At 42.5% G+C, this 17,205-nt stretch overlaps 1 protein-coding gene across 4 annotated transcripts in view; it reads right to left on the bottom strand.

The window, feature by feature from the left end:
- The window catches only part of LOC128511599 (nck-associated protein 5-like), a 73,444-nt gene that overhangs the window by 11,918 nt on the left and 44,321 nt on the right, over positions 1-17,205 (bottom strand). For 2 of the 4 annotated variants that reach the window (XR_008356184.1, XM_053484529.1), the window contains exons 9-12: positions 16,809-16,887; positions 14,117-14,368; positions 4,681-4,799; positions 1,205-1,247 (exon numbers count right to left, since the gene is read on the bottom strand). Coding sequence is in view for 3 of the 4 variants with exons in the window: in XM_053484529.1 (XP_053340504.1) it covers positions 1,205-1,247; positions 4,681-4,799; positions 14,117-14,368; positions 16,809-16,887 (493 nt within the window). In the remaining variant the exon portion in view is untranslated. The remainder of the gene's footprint in view (positions 1-1,204; positions 1,248-4,680; positions 4,800-14,116; positions 14,369-16,808; positions 16,888-17,205) is intronic. The other 2 variants (XM_053484527.1, XM_053484528.1) reach the window with 1 other exon arrangement.

Below are 17,205 nucleotides of genomic sequence, written 5' to 3'. Positions count from 1 at the left end.
GGGGGCAATTACTTTTTCACACAGGGCCATGTAGATTTGGATTTTTTTTTCTCCCTTAATAACATAATCTTCATTTAAAAACTGCATTTTGTGTTTAATTATGTTATCTTTGACTAATAGTTAACGGTTTTTGATGAGCAGAAACATTTAAGTGTGACAAACATGCAAAAGAATAAGAAATCAGGAAGGGGGCAAATAGTTTTTCACACCACTGTATATTAGGTAGGAGATGGACAGTCAGTTCTTGACGTTGATGTGTTGGAATCAGGAAACATGGGCATGTGTATAGATCTGAGTGACAAATTTTGATGTCTAGACGACTGGATCAGAGCTCCAAAACTGCAGCTCTTGTGGGATGGTCTTGGTCTGCAGTTGTCCGGACCTACCAAAAGTGCTTGAAGAAAGGAAAACCAGTGAACCGGGGACAGGGTGATGGGGGCCAGGGGTCACTGATGCATATGGGGAGTGAAGGCAGGTCTGTAATGTCCGATCCAATAGAAGAGTTCCTGTAGCTCAAAATGCTGAAAAGCTGAATGCTGATTGTAATAGAAAGAAATAACATTACACAGTATGTCACTGTTTGTTGTGTATGGAGCTGCGTAGCTGCATAGTGGGCAAGTTGCCATTGCTGACCTATGTCTTCCAAGGAGAGTGCCTACAATGGGCCCGTGAGCATCAGAACGAGACTACGGAGCAATGGGAGAAGGTGGCCTGGTTTAATGGATCACATTTTTTTACATCATGTAGATGACTCTGTGTGTGTGTGTGTGTCGCTTACCTGGAGAAGAAATGGCACCAGGATGCACTATAGGAAGAAGGTAAGCGGGCAGAGGCAGTGTGATGTTCTGTTTCATGCCCTGCTTGTGGATGTTATCCTGACATGTACCACCTACCCAAACACTGTTACAGACTGCGTACAGTACATCCCTTCATGAAGATAGTGTTTCCTTATAGCAGCGGCCTCTTTTAGCAGGATAACGCACCCTGACACTGTACACATCATTCAGGAACATTTTGAGGAACATGACAAAGAGTTTGAGGTGTTGATTACGCCTTTAAATTCCCCAGATATTAATCAGATTTAGCGTCGGTGGAATATGCTGGAGAAACATGTCCGATCCATGTAGACTCCACCTCACAGCTTACAAGACCTATGTATAACTTTGTTCATCTAAAATACTGTATATTAATTTAATTTATTTACCTTTAAGCGTTTCTTGATTTAGCTCTCTGGAGAAACTCGCACCCTACAGCATAAAAAGAAAATTTTTAGAAAAGGTGGAATAGTGCTCCAGTGGAAACCTCACTGATGCATCTAAGATTCTATAAAGAACCAGGTTTTAATTATACACACCTACTGTTCTAATGGGAATGACTCAACATGTGAGTTTCACGTGTAATGGGTTCTGTACATACTGATGAATCAGTAAAAACATTCTAGATTATCTTAGGATTCAAGAGGAGCATTAACTTCTATATCTTTTTCTTTATGTTCTTTAATGGATTTTTTTAAACTGTAGTTGTTGTTAATTTGCTGCAGGGTAAGAAAAATAAAACATTCAGCGACAGGGTGTTACAGGTAAACTTCTTCTTCAGGGTGGTGACACACACACACACGCACACACACACACATATACTGTACACTATCATACCACTGTACATTAAGAATTTTATAATTTTATTTCTATTGAATTTTTAGGTCACGAGCGGTCGTATAAGCATTTCACTGCATAACGTACTGTGTATGTGACAAATTAAATTTGAATTCGAATTTACTAGTATTATCATATTATGCTGAATATTGATGTATAATCATTTAAAATGTATCAAGCGTAAAGGCTGTAATGATGCCTCATTATGATGTCCTAGCATGTCAACATATACAGATAATAAAACTGTAAGTTGTCGTGTCTCTTCATTGAAGATATCTGCGAAACAATTATTTGGAGGGGACTTAAGATTAGTAATAAAACACATCAGGATGGTTTTTGAAATTTGTGTTCGTCTGTTTGTTTATGCACACATCAAATAAAAACTACTTTTAGTTCATTCCAAAATTGAACAGATGGCATTGTACGATTTTTAAAACCTGAGTATGCAATTAAACTCCACGTCAATTAAATTGCGGGCACATCTAGTGGCACATAAATAAACTGTTTCATTTTTAATAATTTATATTGATATAAACTATTGGATTAGATTATTATATCAGCATAACTTTTAAGAGTAACTGTTGTAGATGACAGTGTTTTCATAGAGTGGAACCTTGGATTGCAAGATTTTGCAAGACAAGCAAATTTTTACAAAATAATTTTAGCTTGATAAACGAGCATGTCTTGATATACGCATAAGGCATTTTTTTTATGTCTAATTGTAGTAAATTTTTATAAGTAACTGTACTGCAACAACAGCCCCCTTGAAGAAAAAGGTTAAAAAGGCTGTGGCAGTGCCAGAGATGAATCTGTTTAACAGCAATGCAACATCGCATTTCAATGCATTTTTTTAAGTAAAATGCAGGGTAATTTGTTTTACTTTTACTTTATTTTGTAAATTTTTTACATTTTAAATAATTTTTATATGAATATTTTGGGTTGTGGAACGAATCATTTCATCAGTTACCATTATTTCCTCTAGGGAAATTCTCTGACATACAAGTGCTTTGTGTCACTGCGTGCTCCTGTGATGGGCGTGCACCCAAATTACTATCGCTCCTCGCTCACCTAGTAGCTCACTAGGTACGCGCCTCCTTCTTCTACTGGTGCGCGAAGGAGTAGGGCTGCGGAATTAAGTACGGCTGGTGAGCTATCGCCGTTAATGATCCCAGGCTTTTCCCTGCGCTATAAAACACAACGGGGTGTGTAGCTCGGGGTCTGACTGTTGGGAAGCTGGACTTTTGTTATGCGGTGGATTTTCATAAAAGACAGTGGCACAGGAGCGGGACAATGTGAAGCGCCCCTGAGACTTTAAGAGCGGAATGCCGCTCTTTGATCTCCGCAAAAGGACAGCACCTTGGCTTCTGCTTAGAGCCTGCTTTCGCATCCCTGCCGCCGAAAGGGAAATGGCTGCCGAGAGGACTGCGTTAGGGCCCGCGATCCCAGCCGGGAAAGCCACCCAGCTGACGGACGTCCAGAAGAGACTCCCGTCTGGGGCCGCGCCCAGAGAGAGCTGGGAGGGGTCGGTCTTGGCTCGCGTCAGCGGACGAGGTCGCTGTCATCGGGAGCGTGCAGGAGCGCTACCTCTGTGTGCTCCAAAGCTACCACTCTGCCTTCCACCAGCGCTCACAAGCTTTCCTTACCCTTCTTTCCGTCCTCCCTGCTTAAACACTTTCCTTCCCCATTTTTCTAAATAAATGACCCTTTTTCCCGTAAAACCTCGCCTTGTGTCCGTGATTTATGGTGTCGCCCGTGCATTTAACGTCGAACCCGTTACATTTGATATACAAGCATGGTTCCAGAACTAAATATTCTCACAATCCAAGGTTTTACTGTAAATACTTAAAATACATATTTATCCTATTTTGTATATATATATATATATATATATATATATATATTAGTGCTGTCAATCGATAAAAAAATTAACTAGTTAATCGCACAATTTTTTGCAATTAATCGCGATTAATCACAATTAAAAGACTGAAACTTTTTGGATATGTAAATGTAAATAATTAATGTAAACTCAAGACAATGAAACTATTTAAATTCAAATATGATTGTTTATTGGAATTTTTGTTTAACTTGTAACACAGATTTTCTCATGTAAACAACATACCTGCAATAAACCATCAATATTCTCCAAATTAACTGTCGGCTTGAAAGCCATATTTATTACAGAAATAAAAACACAGGTATGTGCCATTTGTGTCATTTGAATTTCAAAACAATCAATGCAATTTACATTGGCGAGGCCCTGTAGAGATTGTTTCGGTGGGGTGTTTTGCTTTTAAGTGATATGTCAAAGACGAATTACTTCTGTGGTATTTAAATTCGGCTTTGCAAAATGTACAGATTACTTTTGTTTTATCCACAGAACCATCCGGCAGAGTTTTATACTGAAACTTTTGGTCTAAAAGTCCTTCCTTGGTCTTATCCATACTTCTTTGCACGTTAAACACACATCGGCCACAACAGGAAATAAAAAAAACTGCAACCGCGTTAATTGCGTTAAATTTTTTTAATGCGTTAAATATTTCAAATTGATCGCATGCGTTAACGCACTAATTTTGACAGCACTAATATATATATATAATATGTATAACTGATTATTTAAATCGCTTGCTTATTACGCATTTATTAACAGTACAGCTTGCAGTCTATAATGATTTCTACACTACGCAAAAGATTTTCTTAATTATAATTTATAAATAATAATATAAATGTGATATCTTACAAGTTTTAAGTTCTCGTTACATCAGTAATGAGAACTTAAAAATTTTTATAACATTAACGATGAGGTTTTAGAGCTAAACAGAATGGAATATATAAGCAGTTACAGAAATGAGTTAAGTGTTATTTATGCTCTTACTGTTCTGAGGGGATAAACTCTACAGTATACTATAACAGTTATAACATGTTAATAGGGCATTATTGCTCAGGAGTGTGCATTACAACATTAGCACCACTTCTCACAGGTAGCAAAGAACTTTATTCAGCCTTTGTACTATATCGCTTATATTCTTACCCGCTTTGTTGGAGTTTGTTGGCTCGGGGGCTCTATCTGTCCCTCTGATGCTCTCAGTTTGGGAAACGCCCAGTCTGCAGTGGGTGAGGCTTGAAAATGACCTCCATAGAGATCAATATCTTCAAAGGAAGCATTAAAAATAACAATTTAAATTGTGTGTGTGTGTGTGTGTGTGTGTGTGTGTGTGTGTGTATACTCAGCAAAAAAAGAAACGTCCCTTTTTCAGGACTGTGTATTTCAACAATAATTTTGTAAAAATCCAAATAACTTTACAGATCTTCATTGTTTAAACAATGTTTTCCATGCATGTTCAATTAACCATAATCAATTAATTAACATGCACCTGTGGAATGGTCGTTAAGACCTTAACAGCTTACAGAAAGTAGGCATTTAAGGTCACAGTTCTAAAAACGCAGGACACTAAAGAGACTTGTCTACCGACTGTGAAAAACACCCAAAGAAAGATGCCCAGGGTCCCTGCTCATCTGCGTGAACGTGCATTAGGCATGCTGCAGGCAGGCATGAGGACCGCTGATGTGGCTAGGGCGATAAATCGCCATGTCCGCACCGTGAGACGCCTAAGGAGGCGCTACAGGAAAACGGGAAGGACGGCCGATCATCCTCGCAGTGGGAGACCACGTGTAATAACACCTGCACAGGATGGGTACATCCGAATATCACACCTGCGTGACAGGTACAGGATGGCCACAACAACTGCCCGAGTCACACCAGGAACACACAATCCCTCCATCAGTGCTCAGACTGTCCGCAATAGGCAGTCCATGAGGAGGAGATGCACTGCAGTACTTCAAGCAGCTGGTGGCCACACCAGATACTGACTGGTACTTTTGATTTTGAGCCTCCCTTCATTCAGGGACACATTGGGAAACATTTTTAGTTTATGTCTTATGGTGTTGACTCTTTTAGTGTTCATACAAATATTTACACATTAAGTTTAATGAAAGTAAAAACAGGTGAAAGCGTTTATTTTTTTGCTGAGTATATATATATATATATATATATATATATATATATATATATATATACACACACACACAGTGGGGGAAATAAGTTTTTGATCCCCTACAGATTTTCTGAGTTTGCCCACTAACAAAGAAATGAAAGGGTCTATAATTTTTATCGTAGGTTTATCGTAAAGGATTGAAACAGAATATTAACCAAAAATCCAGAAAAAGCACATGATACAAATGTTATAAATTAAGTTGCATTTCAATGAGGAAAATTAGAATTTGATCCCAAAGCAAAACATGACTTAGTACTTGATAGAGAAACCCTTGCTGGAAAGCACAGTGGGAAGACCAGATTTAAACACATCTTGAGATGCATTTTGATCCACTATTCTTTACAGATTTTTTCTAAAGGTTTCTTGCCTGTTGCTTGGCAACTCGAAGTTACAGCTCTCTCCATAATTTTCTAATGGATCAAGGTCTGAAGACTGGCTAGAACACTCCATAACCTTAATGTTCTTATTCTTGAGCCACTCCTTAGTTGCCTTGGCAGTATGTTTGGGGTCATTTTCATGCTGGAAGACCCAACCACAACCCGTCTTCAGGAGGTTCTCATCCAAAATTTTACAACACATGGCCTTATCCATTGGCCCCTCAGTGCAGCAAAGTAAATCTGTACCTTTAGCAGAGAAACAGCTTCAAAGCATAATGTTTCCACCTCTGTGCTTGACTGTAGGAACAGTGGTGTTCTTAGTGTCATAGTCAGCATTTTTCTTCCTCTGAAAACAGCAAGTCGAGTTGATAACAAAAAGCTCAATTTTGGTCTCATCTGACCACAGCAGTTTATCCCAATTGTTCTTTGTTCATTGGCAAACCTCAGACGGGTCTGTACATGTGTCTTCTCGAGGAGGGGAAGCCTTGCTGTGCTGAAGGATTTTAATCCATGCAGGCGTGTTGTGTTACCAATGGTTTGTTTGGTGACTGTGATTCCAACTGCCTTGAGATCATTCACAAGCTCCTCCCGTGTAGTCCTGGGCTGGCCCCTTATTTTTCTCATGATTATTCTTACTCCATGAGGTGAAATCTTGCATATAGGGTCATTGATGGTTACTTCGTATTTCTTCAATTTGTAAATAATCGCTTCAGCAGTTGTCTTCTTTAAACCAAGCTTCTACTGTAGCTGATGGTCTTTTAGCCCATTCCAGCCTTGTGCAGGACTAAAATCTTGTTTTGTGCTTGGACAGCTCTTTGGTCTTGCCGATGGTGGTGAGGTTTGAATGGATGCTAGAGATTTTGTGGACAGGTGGCTTTTATACACACACACCACACTGATGTTAGGAGCACCTTTTTAAATTAATATGTGTACCACAAGAGCACATAACCAGTCTGTGAGAGGCAGAATTATTGTTGGTTGGTAGGGTACTTATTTCCCTCATTGAAATGCAACTTAATTCACAACATTTGTATTATGTTCTTTTTCTGGATTTCTGGTTGATATTCTGTCTCCATACTTTACCATTAACCTATGATAAAGATTCTAGACCCTTCATTTCTTTGTATGTGGGCAAAGTCAGAAAATCTGTGGGATCAAATACTTCCTCCTCTATATACAGTGGTGTGAAAAACTATTTGCCCCCTTCCTGATTTCTTATTCTTTTGCATGTTTGTCACACTTAAATGTTTCTGCTCATCAAAAACATTTAACTATTAGTCAAAGATAACATAATTGAACACAAAATGCAGTTTTTAAATGATGGTTTTTATTATTTAGGGAGAAAAAAAATCCAAACCTTCATGGCCCTGTTGTCACAGTCAGGCCAGGCTCCGAAACAAATCAGACTCAGCGACCTCTATCACCAGAATACTAATCACCACCACCTGAAGCCAATCAACCAGAACACATAAAGACCACGCACCACGCCTCAGTCGTCGTCCGAGCTCGTACATACGAGGGTGGACTCATCTCATGATCTTCCGAATGAAAAGAAAAAGTCTCTGAGAGTCTCTGTTTTCAGAAGCTTTCCTGCTCACCGTCCCTGGACGAGGAAGAGCCGCAGTACCGTGGTGCGTGGGTCTCCGCCGAATCTCCTCGACACCCAATTCGCTCCGGTACGGCAATACTCTCTGGGGCACTACAGAAAAGGACCAAGTCACCGTGGGTCGTAACTAGTAACAAGTAATCCTCCGAAACCTTCCTCTCGGTTCCTACCGATGCTCTATAGCCATAGCCTGCCGCTAAGTACGCTAACTGCAAATAAAACTACTCATCTTAAAACTTACCTCTGTGTGAAGTCCATCTTTGTTACAGAAGCTCGGACCAAACCAACACGACAAGATGAGTGAAACAGATCCTTTGCGGGAGCTAGTGAACCTACTTCGGCAGGCAATGCAAACACCACCGCCGCCATGTATCTCATCTCTCTTTTGTCTGGACCGGCTTTACAGTGGGCAGAGGCTATCTGGTCACATGGGGGACCACTAATTGACTCTTATGATCTTTTCATGGATCACTTCAAGGAGGTCTTTGAACGGTCAGACAGTGAGGCATCAGCCGGAGAACAGCTCTATCATCTGGTTCAAGGTAATTTGTCCGTACAGGAGTATGCCTTACGTTTTCGTACGTTGGCAGCGGCGAGTGGATGGAATGAGCAAGCTCTCCTGACCACTTACCGCCAGGGATTGGAGCCCAACCTTCGACAGATGTTGGCGACTTGGGATGACGACCTGAGGTTGGAAAAGTTCATCCAGCTCTCCATCCGCAGTTCCGTACGGCTCACCTCCTGTCGACCAGACACCGGGCACACCGCCGTCCCTGGAGCGGAACTACAGAGAGGGGTGGCACCTCCAGAACCCAGAGAAGAACCAATGTTACTGGAAAAAGGAAAGATTTCAACAGCGGAGAGAACTAGACGGCTGTCCCATGGTCTCTGCCTATACTGCGGCGGCACGGGGCACCTCCGACCCGAGTGTCCCATTCGTCCAGCGCGCACTGTGGTGAGTTCGATTTCAACCCAAATTGGGAAATTACAACCGCTTACTACCAATGTGATCCTCACTACTTGTCATCTGACTGTTTCAGTGGCCGCTCTCCTCGACTCAGGGTCAGCCGGCAACTTCATATCCGGTAAATTATGCCGGTACCTCCGACTCAAGACCACCCCGACCGAAAAGATCTACCAAATTCAACCCATAACAACCAAACCCCGGTCCCAATGGTCCGTACATCTGCTCGCGGGCCCCGTGCGATTACAACTAGGCCTTCTCCATCAGGACGACATAACGCTTTTGGTGCTGGAAAAATCCACCTCCGATGTCGTACTGGGTCGACCATGGCTGATTCAATACAACCCAATCCTCTCATGGAACACCGGAGAAGTACTAAAATGGGGAGAGAAGTGTGCCACTACGTGTTTTCCAATGCTGCCCATGAAACCACAAACATTGTCACTCCAGACCACCTCCATCGAAAGTCCCGTGGAACAACAATCCGTGAGTATCCCTCTGCAGTACTCCTCTTTCGCGGACATCTTCTGCCCCAAAAGGGCAACTCGACTGCCACCTCTTCGACCCTGGGATTGTGCGATCAACCTGATCCCCGGAGAACCACTACCACGAGGCCGCATTTACCCTCTGTCTCTGCCCGAGCACGAAGCCATGGAGAACTACATCTCAGAGGCCCTTCAAAATGGCTATATCCGTCCCTCGACTTCGCCAGCCGCTTCCAGTTTCTTCTTCGTAGCCAAAAGGGGAGGTGGGTTAAGGCCATGCATAGACTTTCGTACACTTAACCTCGCCACGGTGAAGTTTCGTTACCCCTTACCCCTAGTACCAGCTGCCCTTGAATGTCTTCGCGGCGCCAAAGTCTTTACAAAGCTGGATCTGCGAAGTGCCTACAACCTGGTGCGAATAACGAAAGGGGACGAGTGGAAAACAGCGTTTGTGACACCGACGGGCCACTATGAATATCGCGTCATGCCCTATGGACTGTTCAATGCCCCAGCAGTGTTCCAAAACTTTATGCATGAGGTACTTCGAGAGTTCCTGCAAAAGTTCGTCATTGTGTATATCGACGACATTTTGATATTCTCCAAGTCCGAAATCCAACATCGCCGGCATGTAAAACAGGTCCTCTACCGCCTACGAGAATTTCACCTGTTTCTGAAGGCCGAGAAATGCTGGTTCTACCAGCCGTCCGTACACTTCCTCGGTTATGTCATAGATCAAGGTGGAGTTAGGATGGATGGGGAGAAAGTGGCGACCATTACCTCTTGGCCTCAACCTACCACGGTAAAGGAGTTGCAACGATTCTTAGGGTTTGCCAACTTTTATAGAAGATTCATTAAAAGTTACAGCATCATAGCTGCTTCGTTAACTTCCCTTCTTTGTGGAAAACCCAAGGGTTTGAAATGGACTCCTGAAGCTACCACCGCCTTTCAGCACTTGAAACAAGCGTTCGTTTCTGCTCCCATTCTTGTTCATCCCAACCCAGAGGTTCCATTCCAGGTAGAGGTTGACGCGTCCACCACCGGGGTGGGAGCCATTCTCTCCCAGCAACACGGGAATCCCCCTGTATTCCATCCATGTGCGTACTTCTCACGAAAGTTCAGTCCAACCGAGGTGAACTATGACATTGGAGACAAAGAATTGCTTGCGGTCAAGATGGCACTAGAGGAATGGAGGCATTTGCTGGGGGGGTCCGCCCAATCCTTTTAGGTACTCACAGACCACAAAAACTTGCAGTATCTTAGAGAAGCGAAACGGCTAAATCCAAGACAAGCCAGATGGGCCATGTTCTTCACCCGGTTTAATTTCAAGATCTCCTATCTACCGGGGACTAAGAACATCAAGGCAGATGCGCTCTCTCGCCTGCATGCTCCCCTTGAATCCAAGGAAGAACCCGTGCCTGTGTTCCCCGAAAAATTATTTGTCAATCCCATTCAGTGGGAGATGCCTCAGTTCCTGTCAGAACCGGCACCAATACCTCCTCCCGAATGTCCACCACTCTGCCGGTTCATCACTGAACAAGATCGTGGCCCTCTTATCCACTCCGTACACATCTCTCAAGGCACCGGGCATCCGGGGATAGATCGAACTCTTTCGCTTTTACGAGAGCGTTTCTGGTGGCCCAATATGGAGCGAGATGTCCGAAGGTATGTCCAAGGGTGTAGAGAATGTGCCATGTCCAGAACTCCTCGACACCTACCTACTGGCAAGATTACTCCGCTACCCACTCCCCAACGGCCCTGGTCACATCTTGGAATCGACTTCCTCACGGACTTGCCTGAATCTGAAGGGCGTACCTGTGTGCTGGTGGTAGTGGACAGATTCTCAAAAGGATGCCGTCTAATCTCGCTCAGAAATCTACCGACTGCCATGACCACAGCAGAGCTATTATTCAACCAGGTCTTTCGTTACTTTGGGATCCCGGAGGACATTGTCTCCGACTGAGGGCCCCAGTTCATATCTCGAGTGTGGCGAGCATTCTTTCGGCTCTTGGGAGTAACTGTGAGCTTGTCATCCGGGTACCATCCCCAAACCAATGGACAGACGGAAAGAAAAATTCAGGAAATTGGGCGCTTCCTTCGAACATTCTGCCACAATCACCAGAACTCCTGGCACCAATTCCTGGGGTGGGCCGAGTATGCCCAGAACTCCCTGCGCCAATCCACCACAGGGCTTACCCCGTTCCAGTGTGTTTTAGGCTATCAACCACCACTGTTTCCCTGGAATGGGGACCCGTCAGATCTCCCTGCAGTCGATTTCTGGTTTTGAGAAAGCGAGAGAGTCTGGGAGGAGGCTCACCATCATCTACAGAGAGCAGTACGGAGGTACAAGACCAACGCCGACCGACGCAGGGCACCTGCCCCAATTTTCCAACCTGGGGATAAGGTATGGCTCTCTAAGAGAGATATGTGCCTCCGGCAGTCCTGCAAGAAGCTTAGCCCTAGGTATGTCGGGCCCTTCAAAGTCTTGGAGAGGATCAATCCGGTAACTTACAGGTTACAACTACTCGCACAGTTCAGAATCCATCCCACATTCCATGTATCTCTGTTGAAACCTTATCGAAACCCTGTTATCTCTCCCACAGAGCCTGGTCCTGAAGAAGCGCCCCCTCTGCCGCTCATCACAGACGAAGGAACAGTCTACCAAGTTCGAGAAATCCTGAATTCTCGGCGACGTGGTGGTCGACTAGAGTACCTGGTAGACTGGGAGGGATACGGTCCAGAGGAAAGATCCTGGGTTCCTCGTGACGACGTTCTGGACCCCACAATGTTGGAGGAGTTTCACATCATGCACCCAGGGCGCCTGGCACCCAGAGGACGAGGTAGGCCACCACGGCGGCAGAGAAGCCAACCCTCAGGAGTGGGTCGTGAAGGGGGGGGTAATGTCACAGTCAGGCCAGGCTCCGAAACAAATCAGACTCAGCGACCTCTATCACCAGAATACTAATCACCACCACCTGAAGACAATCAACCAGAACACATAAAGACCACGCACCACGCCTCAGTCGTCGTCCGAGCTCGTACACACGAGGGTGGACTCATCTCATGATCTTCCGAATGAAAAGAGAAAGACTTACCTGTATACTTACCTGTGTCTCTGTTTTCAGGAGCTTTCCTGCTCACCGTCCCTGGACGAGGAAGAGCCGCAGTACCGTGGTGCGTGGGTCTCCGCCGAATCTCCTCGACACCCGTTTCGCTCCGGTACGGCAGTACTCTCTGGGTCACCGTGGGTCGTAACTAGTAACAAGTAATCCTCCGAAACCTTCCTCTCGGTTCCTACCGATGCTCTATAGCCATAGCCTGCCGCTAAGTACGCTAACTGCAAATAAAACTACTCATCTTGAAACTTACCTCTGTGTGAAGTCCATCTTTGTTACACCTGTGTGAAAAAGTGATTGCCCCTCCTTGTTAAAAAATAACTTAACTGTGGTTTATCACACCTGAGTTCAATTTCTGTAGTCACCCCGAGGCCTGATTACTGCCACACCTGTTTCAATCAAGAAATCACTTAAATAGGAGCTACCTGACACAGAGAAGTAGACCAAAAGCACCTCAAAAGGTAGACATCATGCCAAGATCCAAAGAAATTCAGGAACAAATGAAAACAAAGGTAATTGAGATCTATCAGTCTGGTAAAGGTTATAAAGCCATTTCTAAAGCTTTGGGACTCCAGCGAACCACAGTGAGAGCCATTATCCACAAATGGCAAAAACATGAAACAGTGGTGAACCTTCCCAGGAGTGGCCGGCCGACCAAAATTACCCGAAGAGCGCAGAGACAACTCATCCGAGAGGCCACAAAAGACCCCAGGACAACATCTAAAGAACTGCAGGCCTCATAGGCCTCAATTAAGGTCAGTGTTCACGACTCCACCATAAGAAAGAGACTGGGCAAAAACGGCCTGCATGGCAGATTTCCAAGGCGCAAACCACTTTTAAGCAAAAAGAACATTAAGGCTCGTCTCAATTTTGCTAAAAAACATCTCAATGATTGCCAAGACTTTTGGAAAAATACCTTGTGGACCGGCGAGACAAAATTTGACCTTTTTGGAAGGTGCGTGTCCCGTTACATCTGGCGTAAAAGTAACACAGCATTTCAGAAAAAGAACATCATACCAACAGTAAAATATGGTGGTGGTAGTGTGATGGTCTGGGGTTGTTTTGCTGCTTCAGGACCTGGAAGACTTGCTGTGATAGATGGAACCATGAATTCTACTGTCTACCAAAAAATCCTGAAGGGGAATGTCCGGCCATCTGTTTGTCAACTCAAGCTGAAGCGATCTTGGGTGTTGCAGCAGGACAATGACCCAAAACACACCAGGAAATCCACCTCTGAATGGCTGAAGAAAAAAAAAATGAAGACTTTGGATTGGCCTAGTCAAAGTCCAGACCTGAATCCTATTGAGATGTTGTGGCATAACCTTAAAAAGGCGGTTCATGCTAGAAAACCCTCAAATAAAGCTGAATTACAACAATTCTGCAAAGATGAGTGGGCCAAAATTCCTCCAGAGCGCTGTAAAAGACTCGTTGCAAGTTATCACAAACGCTTGATTGCAGTTATTGCTGCTAAGGGTGGCCCAACCAGTTATTAGGTTCAGGGGGCAATTACTTTTTCACACAGGACCATGTAGGTTTGGGTTTTTTTCCTCCCTAAATAATAAAAGCCATCATTTAAAAACTGCATTTTGTGTTTACTTGTGTTATCTTTGACTAATAGTTAAATGTGTTTGATGATCAGAAATATTTTGTGTGACAAACATGCAAAAGAATAAGAAATCAGGAAGGGGGCAAATAGTTTTTCACACCACTGTGTATATATATATATATATATATATAAACATGCATTAATATTTAAATTTGTAGGAGATACGGAGACACCAGAACTGTAAAGCTGATATATTTTTTTTTAAACAGGAAGCTCATATGTTTTATAAAAAAAAAAAAAAAGACAAACACCCTTACTCACCTTCATGGATAGTGCTGGACAAGTGCACACTTGTTCCCTTGGCCTCTAGTGATGAAGTGTAGAGTACAGAAGTGTTCACTTCATCCAAAGATGCTAGTCCTCCCTCTAGGGTTCGTGTTTTTCGAGATTTCATCGCCATTTGGTGAGAAACAGATGAGCTTTGGAGTTTAGGGTTCAGTTTTCCAGCAGCGTTGTTGGCATAGTTAGGAAGTGGGAACGTCCCAATCCCACTGTCAAGTGTGCGCATGGAGCCTGAGGGAGAGAAAGAAACGTAGAGAGAAAAATACCCTTTTAATTCAATTCAAATCAATTTTATTTGTATAGCACTTTTACCAATTGACATTATCAAAAAGCTTTACACAATCAAAAGAATCATTTAAGTTTGTATGAAATGTGAATGTGAATGAGTCAAAATGATAAGACTGTCCCTGATGAGCAACCCAAGGGTGACGGCGACAGTCGCAAGGCAAAACTCCCTGAGATGGTAATAGGAAGAAACCTTGAGAGGAACCAGATTCAACAGGGAACCCATCCTCATCTGGGTGATAACGGATAATTCTCTTGATTTCTAATTCATAAAGTGGTTTAATGTGTTATACTTTGTGAGTGTATACACAAAGTATGACACATTAAACCACTTAATGAATAACCAAGCATACAGTATGAGCTATATATATATAAATATATATATATATATATATATAGCTTATTTCTTCTGCTTAAACAACTATTGTAACTCTAACTGGCGTATTGAGGATCTTCTAATTTCTTGCACAGCCATGTCCCTCAGTCTGAAAAAGATCTTGCTGTATTTTACAAGAGTTACAGTACATTATTGTCCTGCATCAAGCAAAGACAACAACTTTGAAGATAAAGCTGAAATAAGTGCTGAAACCTCAACCACACAGGAAAGATGTGAAATACCAGAAATACATCCTGAATGAGGGTAATGTGACAACACTTTAATGCTTGGTAAAGTTACATAGTAAAAAATGCCCAGTAGAAATCAGAGCTATGTTTAATAGCGACAGTAAGAGCATTTCCAAACACATACAATATGATGAGAACTCACAGGCTTGGGAATCTACAGCTATGTGTCCATAAGAAAACCACTTGTCAGTCAGACTCATCAAAAAAAGGCTTTAGTTTTTTTTGCAAGCATAACAATTAGACTTTGGTGTGAAGGAAAAAGGTCCTGTGGTCTGATGAGTCCAGAGTACTATACCAGAGTAATGGGTGCATCAGGGGAAAAAGACAACCGCATGAAACGATGCACCCTTCATGTATAGTGCCCACTATACAAGCCTCTGGGTGCAGTCTTATGATCTGGGGTTGCTTCAGTTGTTTGGGTCTAGGCTCAGCAACATTATGTGGCAATGAAATGCCACAAAAAAGCTGAAAAAGTCTGAATGTACTGAATGACCAGGTTAAAACATATATGGAGTTTTTAGTCCATGATGGCACAGCCATATTCCACAACTCCAAAATTGTGAAACAGCATGACATTGCACCACACACCATGACATTGTGAAATCACCAAAGAGTCCTGACCTTAACCCCAGTGTAAGTCAGAGAAGACTTTACTAAGGGTTTTGACTCTCCTGTCATCTATACAAGATCTTAATGTTAATGTAGTTCTGAATGAAAATAAATGTTGTGATGGTGCATTAGGTTGTTGAAACCATGCCACGGATAATGTGTGCTGTAATCAGCTGAAGTCGCTCCGGGGAAATATTATGTGTAAATTTTTTGAGTACTTTTCTAATACGCGAGGTTCATAGAACCTTAATTATTAGAACAGTATTCTGTTTAAAAAGATAAGGAAAAATTACAGTTCAAATTTTTCTGTTTTTTAACGTTAAATGTTTAGAGTTTTATTTTTCATAATCACATTTAAAAAAATATTAAATAATGAATATGTTTGTTGTTGCTTAGCAGCACGCTGAATGTAACAGATTTACCCTGATGTGTTAGTCATGCTTGTTGTCATGGTTACACCCCAACAATGTAAAAAAGGAAAAGATTTTCTTGACAGTGGTGTAAAATGACAATATCTTGTGAGCTAAATATGACAATTTTTTAAAAGTGGTGCTCTTTAACACCCACACAGGAAGCCTCTGTGAGATCCGTAGTGGTATGTTAGTGTTAGTGGGGTGTCTGAAGAAGGAACCAGTGCTGTTCCTCTCACACTGCAGCTCTGTAATAAATGACCTGCACTTTAGCTCCAACACTTATTGGCCTTGTGCACATATTGGCCTCCTGAGGTGGGCATTAAGTGACATAAAACAAAATTAAGTGACAAAACCAGCGTAGTGTCGCTCACAGCCTGAGGGGAAAAGATCCATCAGACCGAGAGCCAATTACAATTTGTGTCAGAAACTAAAGACAAATGTTGAGGTAAAGGTTATAGCTCAGTCATCCTGCGGCCGGCGTCCAGTCAGGCTTGGGCTGCGTCCCAAATGCTGGTGTTCGTATAAGTGTTATTATTAGGTTTAATTTTCTTAGGAAAACATGAGCTTCAGATAGATAAGAGATATAAGAATAATAGCTTTTTTATGGTTTTGAGTTTGCCCTTTACTTAAATAAGTACACATGGGTTCAGCAGTTTGCATTATGGATAATATACAGTATAGCAATAATGATAATATTAATATAATAATAATAATAATAATAATATATTTGGAATTCTCACCTTTAAAGTGCTGTGAGCTGACGGACTCGGCCAGGCTTTCATCAGATGTCATATCGTCACCTCGACTCATTTCAGAACACTGGAAGAAAGGGGAGAGGGAGAGAAGGTGAAGAATACGGTATCTACTTTAAAGCACACTAACCATGATGGTCATTTGACCTTAACAACTTTTATGATAATACACAAAGTACTCAATTCCTCTCCATAACCAGGGAAAAGACGTTTGATTTAAAAACGTGCAAAGTATCAAATCAAGTAAGAAATCCCGGTCTGAAACTATAAAAGTTTAGCTCCACCCTCTCAAAGTTCAGCTCACTTACATTTCCTCATTTTTCACTTCAAAAGTCCTGATTTGAAGCTTAACTCAGATGATGTAAAAGTTAAGTATTTCAGACAG

The sequence above is a fragment of the Clarias gariepinus genome, chromosome 23, assembly GCF_024256425.1.
Source record: "Clarias gariepinus isolate MV-2021 ecotype Netherlands chromosome 23, CGAR_prim_01v2, whole genome shotgun sequence".
Classification (NCBI taxonomy): Eukaryota; Metazoa; Chordata; class Actinopteri; order Siluriformes; family Clariidae; genus Clarias; species Clarias gariepinus.
Note: the sequence above shows the minus strand (reverse complement) of the source record. Positions and strands in the feature narration are given on the sequence as shown.